The 22,365-nt window shown below is 40.7% G+C and overlaps 1 protein-coding gene across 3 annotated transcripts in view; it reads left to right on the top strand.

Moving 5' to 3' along the window:
• plppr1 (phospholipid phosphatase related 1) overlaps positions 1 to 22,365 on the top strand; it is an 83,351-nt gene that overhangs the window by 42,090 nt on the left and 18,896 nt on the right. For all 3 annotated transcript variants that reach the window (XM_050052585.1, XM_050052584.1, XM_050052583.1), the window contains exon 3: positions 11,233 to 11,421. In XM_050052585.1, coding sequence (XP_049908542.1) covers positions 11,233 to 11,421 — 189 coding nt within the window. The remainder of the gene's footprint in view (positions 1 to 11,232; positions 11,422 to 22,365) is intronic.

Raw genomic sequence — 22,365 nt, 5'->3', positions numbered from 1 at the left:
GCTATGGTTTGTTATAGCTAACTTTAGGTAATATTAGGCTACATTAGGCTTTATCATAGGCTACTGGTTATATCAGACCAAGTAAGGCTGGAGCAGCAAAAACTTTGAGTGCATTTCTTCTCTCAAAAGTAACATTGTCTCGCTTGTAACCTGAATTAATTCATATTTATGGCAGCTTTGGGGCAGTGCAGCAAGCTGAATACACACATTGACTTAAGACTATCAAAGCTAATAAAGGGAAAGTATTAGCAAACAATTGGAACAGTATTTAGCCGACACATCCAGGTGGAACCCTGAAGATACGGGGTCTCACCTGGATGGGCGAAGTTTTGCAGTACACATCAGCACATGCTTTTGCAAGCTCCATGACCGTGCCGTCTCAGTCCTTGATCTGATTGCACACTAATACTTTAGACCAGTGGTTCCCAACTGGTCCAGCCACGGGGTCCAGATTTCTCCTTAGTCATTAGTTCATGGTCCACACAGTTTAATACATTCAGTGTCGTACTTGCGTTTTGGCCATGCCATCGAGCTAGTTTGCTGTCTCTGTCAAGTAGCAGTCTGATATTCCATCACTCTATAGCAGGAAACAGCACTTCAAAATAAAAGCTCTGTGCGAGAAATTCAGTGTACTTAAAAAATAAAGTGTGTTTTTTTTACAAACTTGACATGTTTGCGAGTCACTTGAGGTCCATTCAGAATGGACCAGCAACCCTGTTTTGGACTGCAACCCACCAGTTGGGAACCACTGCTGTATAGGATAACCTGGGTGCACCTTTGTTAATATGCAGAACAAAAATTCAGATTTATTTTGGTTTGATGAAAATGAGAAGTTGGAATGAGTAACAAAGTGTGGGCTAGTTTATTTGTAAAGCTTGTAAAATTAGGCAAACTAGACTGAATAATACATGCTACAAGTATATTTGTATATTTGGCCTGCTACCTATTTATAGCCTACATGGTAACTGATAGTCTGCCTTGTAAGCCCATCGGGGCAGGGCCTTTAACGTTATTGATGCCAGATATAGTCTCTATATACAGACTCTACATTCAGTGAATGTAGAGTCTGTAGGCAAACCCCGGAGATCTTGCCTCCGGAAGAAGAGCGGAAGAGCCCTGGTTTCCGGTTGTAGGCTGTTTGTAGTCCGCGTGATATTGACCAATCACGTTTGAGCCGGCTGCAGTTGTTGCCAGGTTAAACGGTCCGTGCGGTGAACTAACGAGGCGGAACATAATTGGCGTCACTGCAAACTCTGAATCCATCGCAATGGTTCAGCATATTTACTTATATATAAACGGAAGTCGGAAACGGAAATTCGCCTCCTCCGCCCAAATCAAACCGGATGCCAAAAAATCGGGGGTCTGCCCCCAGAGGCTGTATGGGCTTCCAAGAATGTGCCAGATACTACATACGAGTAGATTTTTGTTGTTGGACATAATTTAGTCCATCTAAATGTCAATGTATTCTAGCCCTATTTAGTTGTGCATATTTTCACGTAAAGCGTTACAGTGGTCAATTTGAGAATTTTTCAGCAGTCAGGTGAAAGTCATTTGAATATCTGCAGAGAAGTCTAATGTTATTCATGCATGCTCTCCATCAACTCCTGATTGAAGTATCGGCTTCTTTCGCTGCTAAATGCTCCACTGTGGTCACCAGATAGTTTCTAACTTTTCCTGCATTTGGTGTTACGTAGAGTACAGTGGAATTGTTCAACCTTATTTGCTGAAAACAGCTTCCTGGTGCTGCTGAGAGCAGAGAATATGAACTAAAGCAGTAAGGTTGTGAGCCAAACAGCGTGCTTAGAGATGCCACAAATGTCAATAGAGTTGCAGAATCAGGTGATGATTCTCTGTGTGAACCCTTGGCAGCCATCTGATTCAGTTTTAATCCTAACATATTTATGAGAACAGTTTAAAGGTTGCAAAAGAGTCAGAGATTTGACTTTGTTAGAGGCCTAGAGGTAATTGATTTGTAGTGGTGGCAGTAGGTGATCCTTGTCCGCTCCTCTGAAGTGATATACTTACCCAAAAGGCACTGGGAAATGTAGCACGTTAACACTCAGCAGAGGTGGCTGCACCAAAATGCCCTACCAGAGTCCTGGGTAAAAGAGGTGAATTGTGCCCTCCAAGGGAGAAGGATAATGGCGTGCTGCAGTATCTTTGTATAGCCATTTTACGACAGCCAGTCTCGTCAGTCTGCCCTTCACACAGCTAATGCAGCATGACGCCGGCTGGAGAGTGAATATAATAGAGCCACAAGTTATGCTTTACAGAGAAAGGGACACTTGTCCAGGTGTAGAACTGTCACAGAAAAGCCAGCTCATAAAAAAATTATAGAAATGGCTACCGGCCTCCAGGGATTACACTGCACCACTATTCTCATTTCAGTAGTGTTGGCCAGAGGTGGAAGAAAAAAACAGATCTTTTACTTAAATAAAAGGTAGCAATGTCACAGTGGCAGTATCCATTTATAGTACTCAAAGTAAAAGTACTCATTATGCAGAATGTCCCATGCACAGAATAATAGATATAAAATTATTGGATTATAATTATGATTGATGTGTTGCTGTTTGTAAAGGTGGGGCTAATTACTGCTTGAGAGATTAATCCATTATAATGCATCGTAATTAATTAGCTGATTATATTTTGTATTAAAGGAATACTTCACCTCCCAAATGATCATTTGTATATCAATTCCTCACCTCGTGTTATGTTATGACCGAACAAAGCACTCCAGACGTCCCTCTCCCCAGCAACGCTTTCCAGCTCCTCCTGTGGGACCCCGAGGTGTTCCCAGGCCAGATGAGATACGTAATCTCTCCAGCGTGTTCTGGGTCTGCCCCGGGGCCTCCTACCAGTCGGACGTGCCCAGAACACCTCTCACGGGAGGCGCCCAGGAGGCATCCTGATCAGATGCCCGAACCACCTCAACTGACCCCTTTCGACGCAAAGGAGCAGCGGCTCTACTCCGAGCTCCTCGCCCTATCTCTAAAACTGATATCGGCCACTTGTATTCGCAGACTCATTCTTTCGGTCACTAACCAGAGCCATGACCATAGGTGAGGGTTGGGACGTAGATGGACCAGTAAATTGAAAGCTTCGCCTTCAGGCTCAACTCCCTCTTCACCAAGATGGTCCAGCAAAGTGCCCACGTCACTGCAGACGCTGATACATCTCACACTCCATTCTACCCTCACTCATGAACAAGACCCAGAGAAACTCCCTTGATATCTACATCAAAACATCTGTTTACAAACTCTCACACAACTTGTGCAGTATCAGCTAAGTGTCAGTATTTCCCAAACACATGCATTCTTGCTAAAAACCTTGATATTTGAAAATTATATGAAAGTAAAAGCCTATCAATGTTCTCTTCAAAGCCAGACTCCATTGAAAAAAATAGTAATTTTACCTCGCTGAATGATGTCGCTGCTGGTCTATCTCCACCTTAATCACTTTGTTTGTTTGAGTTGTTGTGTGATGTTGTTTTTTTTTTACGGTTAGTTTGGATTCACCAAAGTCACACAATAGCACTAACAATCTACTGATTGATGTGGTGGCAGCCCAGCAGCTCCCCTGATCAGAGAGGTAAAATTACTCTTTTGTCAATGGAGTCTGGCTTTGAAGAGAGCATTGATAAGTTTCAATTTTTTCAGTTCCCTGTTGGAAAGGGCTGTCTGTTTGGGAAGCACTGAGCATATGACTGGATAAAGGAGACTTGGATTATACTGCTCGAGTTGTGTGAGAGTTTGTTAATGAATGTTTTGATGTAGTTTTGCTGTTGTTAAATGCGGCCCCCAATGACGTCAATTCATCAAGAATTCTCTCAGTTTTTGGTTTCCTCTTTCATCATGGAGGCGTGCTAGAAAACCTTTTATTCCCCCACAAATTCAACATAACATGAGCTGAGTAACTGATATACAAATGATCATTTTGGAGATATGGTATTACTTTAACCCTCTGGAGTCCACGGACGTGCCGGTGCATCCAAATCACAAGACCAATTTAAGATGACGTAGCAGCAAGACGCGAGTCTGCGTTTCAACTTGTGTCAAAAGTGCGAACCTCAAACTATATACCAATTTTAAATTGTGTTGATAGGCCAAGTAAAACCAGACTTATGATAAATAATTTACGCCATGCTTTATCCAGAATATTGTTGTCACGTTGTGCGCACTTGGTTCAGGAACAAAAGGTAAAAACGGGCTATTCTAACGAAAGTGCTCGCAAGCGGAAAGTGCTTGACACCCCCTTTCCTATTGGTGGTGTTTTTTGTGTGATTTTAGGTCCAGTGTGTTAATACAGTATGTCAAAATGAAAAATAACTGTAAAGTCACATAGGTGAGGTTGTGCTGAAAAAAAAAGACACCAAACAAGGCAAGGTAAAGGGTTTTTAAGGTGAAATTTAAAAGGTACAATCAAAAGTAGTCAAAAACGGTCAATTATACCCATGACCACAAAGGGTTAATGAACAGTATCTGCAAAGTAACTAGTGAGTAAAAAAGTAGACAGTGCAATGAAACGTACAATATTTGCCTCTTAAATGTGGTAGACTAGAAGTAAAAAGTAGCTTAAGAAATACTCAAGTAAAGTATAAGTACCTCAAAATTGTATTTAAATACAGTAATTGAGTAAATTAATTACATGTCAATGACAAAAACCAAGTGAGGTCTGCTACAGACTGCAGGACAGATAAGAGGAGAGGAGAGTAAGATCAGGCTGAACAAGCCGAAATTGCTTGTCTCTCGTGGCCTGTTTTGGTAATTTGCCACAGCCCGATGACTCTCATCATGTCTAATAGCTCACTGCTTGTTTATGGCTCTCTATGATTTATAGTGTGGAGAAGTAGAAGGAGGCGGGGTGAGTGATAGAGGAAATATGAGTTTTATAGAGCTCTAGAAGAGCGAGCATTATTGGGATGAATGTAGGAGGGAAGAAATGGTTCAAGGGCATCTCGATCTTCCCAACAAGCTGATTGCTTTGCACCAACAACCTTTACTTTCCAGGCTGCTGCTGAACCCCGGCCGGTGGATGAATACAAATGTGGTTGTGATTGAGCTTAAGGCAAGCTTTGGTCTTTTTTTTTCAAATGCAAATAAGGTGAAGGTCAAATAAAATGAAATCACAGTAATAATAAAGTTCAACAAGTGTACTCTGGTGTGCAGCGCTCTTATTAATCTGTCCAAGCTTTTTCAGGTATTTCCTTGTAAACCTGACATCCTTTGGTATGTGATCCCACAAGGTATTAGCATGGCATTTCTGCAAGCGGAGGAATTTACATATTTTCAGAGGAGGCCTATGAATAATGTTTTAGCCGATTACCCCGCTGAAACGTGTTTGTGGAACAACATGAAATCTTGAAATTACCCCGTATCTGTCTGCCTCTGTGATGCGGATGCTGTTTAGCGACAAGCTGCTTAAAGATCAAGGAGCAAGAGGATTTGTTTTTGTACAATTTGAAAACTTGTGTTCATCTAAGTGGCTTCACTTTGCTGTTTGCCTTTAGTTAACCATGATGAGGCGAGTTATGTTGTGCAGCCGAGTGTTATGGTCCCGCAAACCAGTAGTTGTTGGTGCATGTGAAGTGTGTAAAAATGTTCTCCACTGCAGGGTACCTTTGTCATAACAGGAGAAAGCAGAAAAATATTGCTAACTAGCTTAGTGTTATTCAGAAAGTTGGCACAGAGACTGATGAAGCACACGCCACACACACACAGATACACACACATAACACACACACACCTGGACATCTCGGCACGGCCATCTGTCACAAGTGTAGATCTGCCAACATTTCTCTCCTCTCCTCTGTAATCACAGTCGCGTTCTTGCCTTCGCTGTCTGAACCTCACAGACCATATTGTCCAGTCTGGTTCAAACACTCTCCATATTTTTCAGTGGATAAAATTGTGTTGCATTAAACAAAAGCTAGATCTGGTCGACTGATTTGATCGGACAGGATATATTGCTGAGTCAGTGAAACACCTTTGATGTGTCTTTTTCATGCATTTGTTCATTCAACCGTTATTTATTCCAATTTAATAAAGAAGTTATGAATGAAGGCATGCTGCCATTTAAGGCTTTATCAATAAATAGAAATAAATGCTTATCACATCTTACTCTAAGGGTGCTTTCAGACCTAGAGTTGTCTTGCTTTGGTCCGAATCAATGTCTACTTTTGTTACAAAGTTGCATAATGGCCTAGAGTTGGTTCGTGTTCTCACGGCAGCATTTACAAGCGGACCAGATCAAATGCCTTGCGCGAGAAAGCATGATCTTGATTGGTCAGAATTTCCATTAGGGGAAAAATCCAGGAAGTAAACCAAACGTTGAAGAAGAGTACACTTGCAAGATAAATGTGACACTTTCTAATGTCACAATGGAGGGACAACTACGCAGGTTGATTTTAGCACTGTCATTGTTCATTTTAGTCAAACCATACAGTTTGAAAACGAGGCGCGGTGTCATGTGACTGCAGTTGGTTCAGATCCAGGTCGGAACACGTTCTCACCACAAACGAACCGCACCAGAGTTTGTTTATAACCAGACTGAAACCACCTCGTCAAGAAAGTCTCGGTCCGGTTGTTTTCGGTGCGCACCCTACTGCTATTGCTGTGTTCACACCTGCCCAAACGAACCGCACTTAGGGGGCAAGTGAACTTGAGTTCCATTGAGATGAACCAAACAGGGCAGGTGTGAAAGCACCCTTAGTATTGGCCACCAAACCTTTTCATACATGATGCAATAAGTAGAGGTATGGTTACTGGTAATAAATCTTAGGGTGGAGTGATAAACTGGATCTAGGAGTTCTAGCATGTCTATAGATAACATCACTGTAATCCAAGACAGACAAGAAGACACCCTCAATTATTCCTTTCCTACTGAGCATAGTAAAGTTGTGGTTCATGCAGTGATCATCTGTAATCATCGGTTCAACAAGTCAACAAAGGGTCAGTTTTAAAAAGGAGGCTTTCCTCAAAAGTCAGATTTGATTTACTTGATAAATGAACATTTCTAACATTTCTAGATACCCTGCAAAGACTTAAAACTTAAAAATGAGCCGTAAATGTTACTGTAACAACCATCTTGGCCTCAGCCCTGGTCTGTACTCCAAAACAGTTGGAGACACAGCTTGTGAAGTGTGATCTCAGTTAGTAGTCATTAAGCTCATCCGTGAGCTGACTGACACTAAAGTTAAGGGAGCTGTAAACGACCTTAACAACATCGATGTAGCAGCAAACCACTATTTGCTAAAGATATAGTTGCAGTTAAACTTGCCAGAGAGAAAAGAACACTCCTGCTGTACTCAAAGATTCCTCAGCTTCATGCTTCACTTCTCTGTAGAGCTTGGGCACGACTGTGTCAGTGAAAAAACATAAGTGATAGACTGTTATTTTCTTCACTCTCTCAGAGTTGGATGGTAGTTTGGTCAAGCTATGTGTGTCCAGTGTTGGTTGTCTTTTCAGTGGAGCGGGGTTAGCGTTAGCTTGGCCGTCATTGCCTAATGCTATCTTTGGATGGTGGAGTGTGAGGTGAGCCCTTATGGTCGTAGTATCCCCCGAGTATTTTATTCTCACACGACACTACTTGCAAATCGCATGTGTCATATCCAAGTCCGTCTTTCCTTCTGTGTTAAAAAATCCAAAATAAGTCCAGACGTTTGAAATGCCGAAAGAGCTTTTCTGATTTTTTTCTCTGTTGCCTCCATCTTTGCTTTGATGAACTTCCTGCCAAATGCCCCTGACTGAGACCTCTACTGACCACACCAGGAGCTTAGCTAAGATAAGAACATCTTAGCTAAGATAAGAGTGTTTCCCTGACTAGTTCTTAATGCCCTTCGTAGGATCGCTCTTTGATAAGTTCTTAACAGGAGCTGCCCACTACTGCCGTGCTGAAACTAAGTCAATTGATGTCAGGCAAAACAATCACCCACCACTTCATCAGTGCATAAGTAACACACAGCGCTGCTACCTAACGCACTAATTCCCTGCTGCTTGTGTGTATGTGTGTTCTAATAATTCTAATGAAAAATAAGACGATCTCGATCTGTGAGCGTTTGGTCGCTAAGAAGACGTTTAAGAGTGGGTCAGCTCGATGTTACAATTCCTTCTTAGTGAAAGATCTTCTTAAAGGGATAGTTCGACATTTTGGCAAATTCGCTTATTGCCGTAATCCCTATAGTCATATGGGTAGGTACATTACCTTTAATTGTCAGTTCCTGCTGTTTTGAGATCGGTGGGGCAGAGCTGCCTGCTGCTCAGCGCACAAAGTGGAGGTGAACGGTAAAGCCCCCTCTCTCCCTCAAAACTAATCAAATACACCATCAAATGACGCTATGAAATAATAATGTAATATTACGAGACAGAGTTGTTTTGAAGCCAAATGTAGTTCCGGCTGTGCATTTGGCTTCAAAACAACTCTGTCTCGTTACATTATTATTTCATAGCGTGGGGAATGCGCAAACCATGTTTGTCCACTAGAGCGTTTTGGAGTCATTTGATGGTGTATTTGATTAGTTTTGAGGGAGAGAGGAGGCTTTACCGTTCACCTCCATTTTGTGCGCTGAGTTGGGGCAGCTCTGCCCCACCAACTTCAGAACAGCAGGCACTGACAATTAAAGGTAATGTACCTACTCATATGACTATAGAGTGCCGAAGTCACACCCCTTCCGGTAGAGCTCATGGGACCTTAGATCGGAAAAAATATGAATGGCAGTGAATGGGGAGAGCAATATTATCTTTTGTTCCCGTTTGAGTTGCGACATGAAATCTAAATATGTTGTTAATGAATTTAAAAAACATACATTTTAAGGTCAAGAAAGTCATACTTTGTGGTAAAACTGTTGAGATATAAGCTTTTTAATTAGAAAGACTCATGCGTACACAGGAGGAGGTTGCGTATGTGACGTCATAGCTTTCGCTCGCTTCCTGCAGCTTGGCCTCCCCGCTGAAATTCCACTGTTTTATGATTAATTGATTTATGATTGAAGATGTCTGTGTGTTTTGTGCCAGGCTGCAGTCGCTCCAAGCTGCAGGAAGCGAGCAAAAGCTATGACGTCACATATGCGACCGCTTCCTGTGTAGTTTTTCTAATTACATTTTTTTCAAAAGCTTATATCTCAGCAGTTTTACCACAAAGTATGACTTTCTTGACCTTAAAATTTATGTTTTAAATTCATGAACGACATATTTGGATTTCATGTCACAACTCAAACGGGACCAAAAGATAATATTTCTCTTCTCATTCACTGCCATTCATATTGTTTCCAATCTAAGGTCCCATGAGCTTCACCGGAAGGGGCGTGACTTCGGCACTCTATAGGGATTAGGACAATAGGCGAATTTGCCAAAATGTCGAACTATCCCTTTAAGCTAAGTGTGAATCTGGGAAACGTGTTTTTCTTTCATGGGAGGTTTAAGAGCGTTCTTAAGAGGCTCTTAGTGCTAAGATCTTCTTAACTGGATCTGGGAAACGCGGCCAATGTATTTAACAAAATATTGAATCTTGGCATCTGTGTATCGATACAATATCGCAACGCAAAATATTGCAATACTATGCTGTATCGATTTTCTCCCTCAACCCTGTCTTCTACACAAAATAAGTCAATATCGGTTAGCACTGAAATTCATATAAAAGTCTTGTTGCTGTGGTTGGAATGAATCTGCTTTAAAAGTTGAACTGTTTTTTTTTTCCTGATATGTAACATGACAAAATATCATCAGTGGTTGCTGAAATGTTGTGGGTAAAAGTGCAGAATTCCCAGTGCACTCACTAGTGGGACAAAGGGAGGTAAATATTTTATGGATATAAAGCTAGAAACAACAGATCGCTTAGGAATATTTAATAAAAAATGGAGTCCCAAAGCACCGATTCCTTTATGTGACCCAGAATTTGTTGCTTGTTTTATGTCTTTATTATTTTAAATCACACTGTTAAATGATCTTGCCTTATACGAAGTGTTGTCTGTGATACCTCAATGAAACGTGTAACTTCTTGTGCCAAACTTTGATGCACACAGTGTTTTCACAAACACAGTCATAATCAGTGTCCTAGTTGGCTCAAGATGTTTAATTATTAAAACGGTCCCGGTAGATTATAGAATGAAAGAGTCCTCGTATTGTACACAAAACAACCTAAGATGTGATTTGTCCTCCTTTTGAAGCAGGACTGAGCCTTGTGTGGTAGCGTAGTGACACCTGGTGTTGGAGGGGGGGTATTACAAGTTCCATATTTCAAGAATCAGGAAGCATTCATCACTTCTATGATGTTTTAATACATAAAAATGTTTAGAGTTTTTCAGCAAGAAAATGTGAAAGGATTGTCAGGCAAGACAGCTTGTAACATGTTTACAAGTTTTTTTTATTTTTCATAATCTGATACCGTATTGATTCTGTTCTGTGTCACATAACACATTTCTGGTGTGATCATATAAAGCTGAGTAGCTCCTCTAATGTTAGTTTCACATGACTAAGGTCTACATTTACTGGCAGCCCCCTTCCCTGACTAAGAAATCCCACTCATTCCAGTTCCTGTGAAATTACAGGGCCTTTCTTCGATCTGGCTGCCGCTCCAGCTTTAAAATAAAGACAAACACACTCATTACTTTGCTTTGATATTAAAACCGGAGCACACTGCCAGCATGTTGGCTAAATTGGCGGCAGCATCGGCACATTAGTGACTGAATGACACAAATGCAGATGACTAAGGATACCATATATATCTCTTATAAAAAAAAAAAAAGAAAAAAAAAAGAAAGACTGCCTGGAGCCAATTCTGGAAAGAGAGCGAAAAGAGGCCAGAGACAAAAGATGATGTTAGATGGATAAAAGGATGAGGGGGTGAGGGAGGAGAGGAGGTGGTAAGTGATGGTGGAGCTGCTGGTGGTGGTGGCGGTGGTGGTGATGGTGGCGGGGGGGCTGGTGCACGACGAGCTAGCATGAGACAGAGAGAGAGAGAGAGAGGAGAGGAGATGGTTTTAGAGGATTTATGCGGTTGTTTTGTATTTAAAAACCTGTTAGACACGTCACAGCTGAGAGAGGAGCGGAGTGATGTTCAGGGATCAGCCACGAAGCAACTCGTTTGAGGAAATCGACTTTTTTAAACGCTGAAACTGAATCAGTCTTTGGTGCCTCTGGATATACAACTAACAAGTCCCCCTTTTCTTCTTCTTCTCCTCTTCTTTTCCAACTTTCTCTACTCTTTCTCCGTCTCGCTCCGACTATGTTCTTCTTCCAGCTCGTCATCATGTCCGGCACGGTGTTGTTGGCCTACTACATGGAGTGCACGGACCTGTTCAGCGTGCATGTGCAGGGTTTCTTCTGCAACGACGCTGAGCTGATGAAGCCGTACCCCGGCACAGAGGAGTCCAGCTTCATCCCCCCTCTCATCCTGTACTGCGTCGTGGCGGCTGCTCCCACAGCTATAGTGAGTAACAAAACATTTTATGTGTGTTTTACTGCAGCTTTAAAACCTGGAGAACACATGCTGGAGTGTAAACAACAATAATCAGATGTGGCATGGATGTGATTTTATGCAGAGTCTGTTCACTGCCCCCATTTGTTTCTTTATAAACTAGAACAACAAAAAATATATGCTGCTTACTTATGTCGACATGACCTACCTTTGTGACAGTGGCTGTATGTGCACATACGTTACTTCAGTGTTGAGTTATATAAGTTATATTTGATAAGTAGGCCATCTATGCTGAGTAGAAATATGCTATGCATCATATCCATCTGTCATCCTGCAGTTGTCCCTGTAGCCTCAGTAAATTCCACTTTCACAACTAGAATATGGCACAAAATGTCACAGCCAACTGTCCGACTGACGACCGTTCTCATATATTTTTATGGGTCAGCTGATAAGTTTGGTAGCGATTTCACACACTGAACTTTTGCCCCTCCGTTTTGAACTTTACACAGCATCTCTTAAACTTGTTATTTGCTGTTTGGCACCACACAACATCACACCAAGTGTAAAGTCACGCTGTACCAGTGCAGTGTGCTGCATGTGGGCTGCATATGACAAACAAACATTTTCTTGGACTACGATGTGATTTCTGAAAAGAGGTTTTCAGCCATACAGGCCACCGAGTAGCTCCCGATAGCTGGGAGGAAAGTGTTTCACCACTCATCACGATTCTTTGAGTTCAGCTTACTGAAAGGGACACCCATGCATCAGTGAAACTTTTCAGCATCAGTGGGAAGTACAGTAGAGTTTGACTCAGTGGCTGGAAGTAGAATGTAGCTGATGTCACTCTGTCCTTTCTAAGGCTGCAGCTAATGATTATTGTGATTTTTTGATCATTTTAATTGTCAAATTAAATTGAATTGTTGTATGTAACTATGTATACTAGTGATGGCCAGATGAAGCCTCATGAAACATTTTCTTTATTTTCTGAGGCCACTAGATGGCACTTTTTGTTCAACAAAAGGTTTAAAACACACTGAATTGCCATTCTTTGAGACTCTCTCTTTAAACCAAGAGTGCCATCTAGTGGGCTCAGAAAATAAAGAAAATGCTTCATGAGGCCATCACTAATATATACATGTAGGAAATTGTGCAAATAATTTAAGTTAATAGAAGAATATTGAAAGAGGGGTAGGAACATATAAGTTTTACTTCTACCTACTCCTTTTCGAACATTTCTGTTTTTGTTTTTTGCTGTCACAACATTGTTTTAAAATGTCGGTCTGTCTCTCCCAAACCCCAAAATTATGTCATCTAATGTCTTGTTTCGTACTCACGCCAAAGGGTTTTAGTTCACCGTCATGGGAGAGTGTGTAAAGCTGCCTCAAACTGATAATCAAACTGATTAGTGGACTACTAAAATAGTCACCGATTATTTTAATAGTGGACTAATCGTTGCAGCCCTAGTATAAAATGTCATAAAATGTTGAAAATTGTTTTCCAAAGTCCAAAATGACATCCTCAAATGTCATCTTCTGATCACAACCCAAAGATGTTCTTGCTAAATGTAATGGAGGGGTAAAGAAACCAGAAAATATTCACATTTTAGAAGCTGAAATTAGAGAAGTTTGATTTTTTTTCTTCAAAAAATTACTCAGACTGAATAATTGATCAGCAAATTAGTTGGCAATCAATTTTCGTTCCAGCTCCAGTCCATTTACAGCTGTTGTTGAATTAAAAATACAAATAAAAACTGCATACAGCATACAAATTAAGCAAATTTTGAATATGTAGTGGATTCACATTGGAAATAGGACAAAATAAAATACACTCAAACCAGACAGTATCTATAAATATGGTTGATTTTTCGGTGTGCTGTTGATGGACACTATTCTGTCCACTAAATGGAGGAACTAGCCAAAGCTAGGATGAATATAAATTGATAGATGGTGGTGAAAACAGCCTCAGAAAAAAACAGTATCTTAAGAAAGACATCGCCTCTTTGTGAAATCGAATTGTCAGTAACCAAAGTTCCAGTCGGACCGACATCTCACTTTGCACACATTGCATTATTTCCTGTTAAGCATGTGGTGCTAAATCAGTACCCTATGACAATTAGTATGCAGCTCACGCTGTATGGGATTAGCATGCACAATAGCGTGGATTTGGGACATGCTTTCACTGTGACATGACACTGCAGGAAAACAACAGGAGCAACTGAAAACATCAATGGGCCTCTTTCACAGCAGATATTTATACTTGCCATAGCAGGACGCACAGGTGTAATTAATACTGCTAACGAGCCAGTGAGCCACCGTACACAGCCGAGTGCAGCCCTCATTAGTGTCATTAATTACACCTGAGCTACCTGCTGGGACGTTTTAAAAATATCTTTGTGGAAAGGGTTTGTTAACATCATTTTCTGGACACGTCATGGCCAAAAATATGAGACAAGCTGTTTGTAAATCTGAGTTGTATGTGAATGTAGGGCAAAGGCGACAAATGACATTGCTGGTTCAGAGGCTTCATGCAGCAGTATCCACATTCAGCCACCAGGTGTCAGTCTAGCTCCACGCTTGCAACTTCAGCTCGGCACCTCAGACTTGGCGCCATATGTCTCTGGGGCCCCTGGGTCAGTTCATTATTAAACCTGTGTCAAAGATTTTCCCGGACACCTCCTGTAGAGTGTTTGCATGTGTCTGTTTAATATTATAATTCATTTTTTCACGTTTGGAACGGGCCATATGCGCGGCTAAGGACGAGTCAACCCCGGAATACAGATAGAGGCTGGTTCAGTGTGTTTGAAGTCGCTGATGCTTCATGGTCAGACCGGGGCCTCTGTATATTTTAGAGTCATGCGGTGCATTAATGAGTCAGGAAATAGTGTGGGAACAAGATAACAAAAATACTGTATTGTAGAGCTCAAAGTTGGAAGGTGTTAACAGTAAAGGGATCTTGATTGAAGGATTCAAACTGGAAATTATTCGCCTAAATTATGAGATAGACTGTGTTTGTTCTCATTGTCATTATCATTATCTTTGGTTCATTTAATTCAGTCAGTCAAACCTTTTTTGAAAAGCTCCATCCACTACTGTCACATGTGGAAGTGTGCCACAATGGACCTTTTATACAGCAGACATTTCAACCTGTCACAGCACTGAAAGGCACAGGTGAGATTGATAACATTAACGACGGCTCAGTTCCATTAAGTGTCTCAGGAAGCGATTCCCATGCACAATACCAGAACCTTCCCTACGCTATCATTAATGTTATTGAATACGCGCGTGCTTTTCCTACAATGACATGTCAAAGTGAGTGCTGTATAAAGGTCTATTGTAATGATACAGCCACTTCATGTAATTTGCATTTAACCATGTTGTTGTCAAACTGCTGTAGTTCACCCACATATAATTCTAGTTGAGAGTATGATGAGTCTATTAGGTGTTTAAATTAAGACAGCAAGACTCTTTTTGTGATCTATGTGAGCCAACCAGAGCTAATCTGCTAAATCTGTCTTTTCCAATGAGCCATCCCTTCCTATTGCCTTCCTATAGTCATTTATCAATGTACATGAGTACTGTATGTTAAATGCATTGTAGGGGGAGCCACCAGGTGAAAAGGCTAAAACCTTTAGCTAATAGATATCACCAAGAAACTTCCCCAGGTGATTACTTATATTAAGACAATTTTTTTTATTACATTATACGTCAATATACAGATGATGCAATATCTAATTAAATCTGCACTAATCTGCATACATTTCCAAACAGAAATCTGAACACTGGATAAAGCAGGGTTCAAAATTCCTATTATTTTGATGACATATTACAGTCAAAGGGGAATATGGATATTTATGGACTCTATAAATCAAAAAAGTCTGTCAACAGCCATAATAAAACAACAATTATTGCCATATTTTTAGGAATAAAATGTTCTATAAATCAGACTATGAACGATATATGAACTAACCCCTGTTTAAAAACCTTCAGAATATAGGCAGGAATATAACTGTAAAGTTGGTGTATGTAGGTGCGACTGAAGTGGAGATTTTTCCAGCTTAGAGTATAAAAAACTTATTTTGAGGAAATGGCTTTTAAAGATAAAAATTTGAAATTCCATACAATTTCAGACCTTTAAACCTAGTAACTGATAGATATCACCATGAAACTTCCCCTGTTAATTGCTTACATTAAGGCAACTATTTTTTGTATTACAAGTTTTCTGAAATGTCTTACTATATAATGACGAAAACTCTGTCTGTGTCTCTGTTCCACGTTTTTGACCACTGACAGTGGTAACCTCTATCACAGTGGTAGAGGGTCATGGGAGGATGCGAATGAAGCAATATTACATCAATTGGCCAAAGGGGGGCGCTATAGCAACCGATTGAAATTGCAAACTTTGAATGGGCATATCTCATGCCCTGTATGTCATAGAGACATGAAACTGTGCACAGAGATGCCTCTCCTCATGAGGAACAAATTTGGCTCAAGAACCCATAACTTCTGGTTATATAGATTTTCCGCCATTTTGAATTTTTTGAAAAACACTTAAAATCGATCTTTTCCTAGGAAGTTTGACCGATCTGCATGAAACTGGGTGAACATAATCTAGGGACCAATATCTAAAGTTCCCTCTTGGCAAAAGTTGGAAAACTTACTAAAACTGAGCTTCTATAAGGCAATGAATATTGCGGAGGGCGTGGCTCATCACATAAAGGTGTATAACATCTCAAGGGTTTCACCCATCACCACGCAACTTTGTAGGCATATGACCACACATAATCTGAGGGGACCCCTCCATTATTGACCCCATCAAACAAAATGGGGGCGCTAGAGAGCTCATTTCTTATCTAGGCCTAACCGCCATATGGATTTTTACTAAACTTGGTAGATATGTAGAACAGGACGCCTCAAGGTGACTGGAGAAATTTAACTCTAATTGGCAACTGGGTGGCGCTATAACAACAGAAAAATGCTTAAAAATGGCTAAAATGCGACCGATCGCTGTGGCTCCCCCTGTGGACCAATGGTTTTTTTCCTAATTTTTGGTATGACTAAGTCATGATATGGTATGCTGTACATAATCACAGAAACTGTCAGTGTGTCATTCTGTCAGTCAGTCATTCTGTCTGTCCCACGTTTTTCTACTCACTGACGTGGTCAATCTATGTGAAACTGCACATAGGCATTGAGGATTGGCATAGGCAGAAGGTGACAGAGCTACCAATGGGTATGGACTAGTTATGTATAAAGATGCAAATGACGCATTGTTGATGCATTTTTTTGCATCAATTCCAGAACAGAAATCGGAACAAAGATAAACACCTTAATGTGTTTTTTTTACATAAACAGTTCAGGGTTGTCAAATGTGCCTTTGCGACACATTCGCACTATGACCTTGTCACATATCAATGTTTGGCCATGGACTGTCCACATCCAGATACAATGTGAAAGGCTGTTGGTTGTTGATGTTCTAGGACGCCGTGTCAAGTTCAAGTTCTGCCTGTTTCATGCATTGTCTTCTTTCAAAATACTCTTCTGTTTCCAATGGAAATTTAATGTTTGCATACATACATCCATTTTCTAACAGCTTATCCTCTTGAGGGTCGCGGGGGGGCTGGAGCCTATCCCAGCTGACATTGGGCGAGAGGCAGGGTACACCCTGGACAGGTCACCAGACTATCGCAGGGCTGACACATAGAGACAGACAAACATTCACACTCACATTCACACCTACGGACAATTTAGAGTCACCATTTACACTTGCATTGCTCACATTATACTTAAATATAAATACTGTACCTTTCCTATACATTCACTGTCATTTTATGTCCTGTATGTATACTTCGTAAGCAGGGGAGACATATGTAGTTACAGCAGACTTCTTCATAACCCACGTCACCACTGGAGTGTGTCTTAATATATTGATGTCATTATGAAATTGGTGTCAGTCCCTTTCTTGGTCGAATAAGTCATGTTCTATTGAATGCTCCACAATCAAATCTAAAATTTAGTTTTAGGACTGTGGAGTGCTGTGAAAAGGCTTTTAGCAGTGTACTGTATGTGTCCCATTTTTATATCCCAGGTCCCTCTCCAAACAGACATCTTCCTTTTCTATTACGATTTCAAGAGGCACTTAATCTGGGATGTGATCGTAAAAGATGTCTGGTTCCTGGACACACGCCACGCATTTATTTGTAATGAGATATTACTGTTCTGCTGCCTCTTTGTGTCTCCCGCTTTTTGTGTTTATTAGCTGGGACACTTCTGTGTTCTTTGCTCTCGGGCTCTAAACACTGAGTGCAGTTGCCGGCGTGTTAGTCGGAAGTAAAAATCTGAATTATTGTTACTTTTATTGAACAAGTAAAGCACATCCTGGAGCTCGCATTCCCTCCTCGTAGCTAATTGGTGTGCAGATGCATCAGCAGTACGCAGTGTTACACACCTACACACTCTGACATACACAACAGAATGAAATAAATTGGTTTAAAATCCGGAAGAGTGCTCTGATTGGCTAGGAAATGTGACAGACAGTATTATTCACAGCTGATTTGGTTAGAGTGCATCTGTGTGCAGTTTTGACAGACTCTTCTGCACTGATTACTTCACAGAAAAAGAAATATAATTATAGACTGACTGGAAAATAAGCAAAAACTTCTGAGCACACAGAACTCTTTTTTCTTTATGTATCATGTGTTTTATGTCTCTTATGGTTGCACAATGTAATTTTTTTGGTGTTCAGTTTTACGTAAAACTCATTAAATCCTGATTAGATGAATCCTTTCGTCCTTTATCCTGCTCGTCTCTGATCACACACCCCTCCTTGTTGAGTGCTGTGTCAGCTGTTCGACTTTTCTTTAACACTGCTGGTCGTTTCCCGCATTCCAGTCTCTTTCTTCTCTCTCTCATTGGCCTACATGTGGCCTGAGTCTCTTTACCCATCTGTATGCTATCCCAAACTTTTTAATTGTGCCCTTTGAGAGTGCTGTGTCAGGTGCTAAAGTTGTGCTTCACACTGTATATCGCTCCGTCGCCACATGCGTCATAAACCAGAGGAGCAGCCAATCAGAATTAATGATGACAGGGCTGGGATGTTGGCCAATTAGCAAAGAGGCAGTAATTTATTCAGAATGTTCCACATGGCTGGACCAATGGGAGGCTGTGGAGGTTAGAGAGGTTGTATTCATGCAACGGTCTATAAATCTGTTTAGCCATGGACAGGCGTCAGAAAGTCAATCCTTCATCCTCAACATAATGAAAGCTTGGTGTTGTTGTTGCCCGTCAAGTGTTGATTCAGGTACCGACTGCCTGTCTAAGTTTCTTAAGATGAACTTTCTCTGAAGGTAGAGACATATCATAGACGGAGGGTATTGAAGTCTAAGAAATCCAATACATTCTTTCCATACCAATTAAGGCCCTTGATGGCTAATTCCACTCACTTTTATGTGCGTCTTGATGGCAATACTGAAAATAATCGACTCATTAGGAAAACATTAAAGGAGCATTAATTGATTTTTTTTCTCCACTTCGGGGAGGCATAACAAGCTGTGAACACAACAACTTTACATATTATCATCTTATAAAGTGAATGTGTCAATGTGAATGAGAGCAAACTGTTGCCTGTTTAGACATCCATCAGACATGGAGCAACAGTAGCATTTATTAGGTGTTATGTTCCTGCCCAGCTTGTGATACTCCCTCTAATTTTGCTCTGTTTTGGTGTCAGATGATATTTATCAGTGCCTTTGGCTGCTTAATGTTTAACTGTGTTCACCGGCTAGTCAATAATTATGTCCAAAGTTTGATGGTGCAAAGGAGCAAAGGAGGAAGTGACGTGATGTAGCATAAAAAGCGATACAGTTTGCTCAGTGTTGTTTAAATATTGAAGAAAGCCCTATAGGGTGGGCAAGAGGGGTGGTGGATGGGTCAAACAAACACAGGACTTTCACCCAGGAGAGCAGTGTTTGTCTTAGCCTACAGTATTATTCAAGTATGTGTAATCTTAATTGCTATATCGTAGGCAACTGGACTTGCTCGACTTTCTTGAAGACGTTTCACCTCTCATCCAAGAGGCTTCTTCAGTTCTAAGAGTCTGGTGCGGAGTCACAGGCTTTAAACTCTGTGTGGGTGTTGTTGAGGTCACATGTGAGTCGTTGACCCACCCGGCCATCATGTGTGTCGTTAGGTTAGATGGATCCAGGTGTATCTAGAACCTTAAGCAATTCCAGTTGTCTAAAGCGCTCAAGATTACCTGGATGACTGAGAATCGTCACCAACAAGTATGTGTAGTATGCTACACTGGTGACATACCATAAAACTTCAAGTAGAAGCCTAGTCCCAGTTAAACACCTAGTGCCTTTTACTAGCCCGGTGTGGCTACACATTTTGACAAATAAGGGCCTGTCCCAATTTGATGCCTGGTCTGGATGCCAAGCAGTTTATTTTGTTTTCATAGACGTTCTTCAGATATATAAAACCAAGTTGTTGGCTACCTCAAATTGTGTGTCCATTCCTCAATTACCCTGCAAGTTATTCATATTCCTTTAGTCTGTAAGGGTCAGAGGGCAGGATAAATACAGTAAAATTCATTCATGAACCATTTGACCTAGATAAGAGCCTGTAAAAATCTAGGATCCATCATCTCTATGGTCATATTCATAAAGAGCTGAAGCTGCCCTTTCCACTGATAATATGTCCATAAAGTTTTTTAGCCAATTATCTATATTAAAAAAAAATGATTTGTGTGATTACCAATTCATCATAATGATACGTTTATCTGATATAAAAGCTACAGCAACAATGCAGTGTGTAAGCTTTGACTGTATATTTTCTATCCTTGTGCCTAAGAGGCAGACTGGTGGACAACAAGGTATTTTCACAGCCAGGGTAGAAGACAAACTTAATATCACCTTGTCCCAAAAATGTCTCACTGGGGGGCAATGCCACAACAGATGAATATGTGATCCTGCTCACCACAGCCATGCCAACGTAAATGTGAAAAGGAGTGACCAAGTTATATTCATATTGGTTTGAATAAACAATTTGATTGTATTTCCAGATCTTTGGTGGTTTTGTGTGAAAGGAATCAAAGGCCTGTCCCATATAGACACCTGTTGATTTCAGTGATTTATGCAAATAATAGCCTGGACTATTAATTGAAGTTTTATGGTATGTGACGTGTCGTACATTACTTATAACATGTGACATACATCACGTAATGTTAGTGACAAAAGTACTGACATAAAGCCAAACCATGATGTTTTTTTGTTGCCTAAATCTAACCAGGTTTCGTTGAATGTCGAAACAATGTGCATGCTAACACCCCATAGAACTGAGAGTGACCACAAAACTGGGTCTGGACACACTGTTGGGTTCATCGATACACCTTTCATATTACACACAGTCATTCGATCTATCAGTCATATTAAGTAATTAATTAGTCAACATTAAGAATAGTTTCTTTTTGAGCGATTGTTTTGGTACTTTCAAGGCCTGTTTTAGTCAGCTACTATATTTGTAATATATTACATATTTCCCAATAAACTTTACTCAAATTATATTACTAAGACTTATTTTTCTTCAAATTTGAAAAGATTAACACACATATTTAACAGATTGTAAAGTGCAATAGTCAAGACAAGTTTTTTGCTGCCTCAGGCTGCATGCTTGATTATGTTTCAAAAATCTCTACTTTTGGCAGTCAGTATGATGGAACGAGCCGCTCCATGAATCATTTATGGCTCTCCACAGGGGACAGTTGTCACATTTAATATGTGGGTGAATAAAAATGTGAATAGGGTGAAACACACATACAGAAAAAAAGGTACTCCTAAATACCGTGGGCAGTCACTGTCTGTCAGTTTAATGTCACAGGTAGTGGATTTTATGGACTTTCAAGGGTACTGCGGACCTGGGCTCCCATAAATTTGTTACACTCTCGGATGGGTCAGTGTTATTAAGATGAACAAGAAATCTGTTTGTTTCATGTTAGGCAAAGTACTCCCTAAGAAATAGATCAGCATGTTCTGTTTTGGTGTCTGTTGTTCAGCTGTCTGTCATTTTCTGCTCAGACACCACACAGTTTCAGCTGAATGCCAAGTTGTTCCTCCGTTTTCTGTAACGTTGCATTCCATTTTCATGACATTGTATACAGGAGACTCAGGTTTACATGAGTTGAAGTGAAGCGATCAGTCAGTGGTAACTAACCTTTTCAGGGCAGAGGCAGACTCAAGTCTTGAGAGACAAATTCTTCAACGCAATTACTAGTTGCTTGGAAATGTTAAAGTCATCATTATGCCTTTGCGCCGTCCATAGCCTTGACCAGAGGCATTATGTTTTTGAGTTTTCCGTTTGTCCATCCATCCCATTCTGGTGAACGCGATATCTCAAAAACATCTTTAGGGAATTTCTTCAAAGTTGGCAGTGGCATGTCATTCTTGTTAACGTGATATCTCAAGAAGGCCTTGAGGAAGTCTCCTCAAATTTGGCACAAGTGTCCACTTGGACTCAAGAATGAACTGATTAGAACTTGGTGGTCGAAAAACCAAAGGTCACTGTGATCTCATAAAACATGTTTTTGGCAGGAACTCAAGAATTCATCCACTAATTATGACAGAAGGTCATACAAATGTCTAATAGGATAAAATAATGACATTTTATAAACCCGAAAGGCTAAAGGTCAACTTCACTGTGACATCATAATGTTCTGCAAAAACAATTTTCTGCCCATTATTCAATGTCATAATACTCAGGAACAGAAGAGGAGACTTTGGGTCAGGTACTGAATTGACGCAGACTGGCCAATCATAACGTAGCATGGGGCTGGCTCAGACCAGGATCCGACAACAACACAGCCGTGCTCCATTGACTCTAATGCAGTCGTTTCAGATTTCCTTCATTTTCAGGCTGGTTTTGTGGATTTGGAGCTAAATGTTGTGCCTGGGGCACGTCGTGTATT

Source organism: Epinephelus moara, chromosome 9 (genome assembly GCF_006386435.1).
Source record: "Epinephelus moara isolate mb chromosome 9, YSFRI_EMoa_1.0, whole genome shotgun sequence".
In the NCBI taxonomy this organism is placed as follows: domain Eukaryota; kingdom Metazoa; phylum Chordata; class Actinopteri; order Perciformes; family Serranidae; genus Epinephelus; species Epinephelus moara.
The sequence above is the reverse complement of the archived record's forward strand: the minus strand, read 5'-3'. Positions and strand labels throughout refer to the sequence as shown.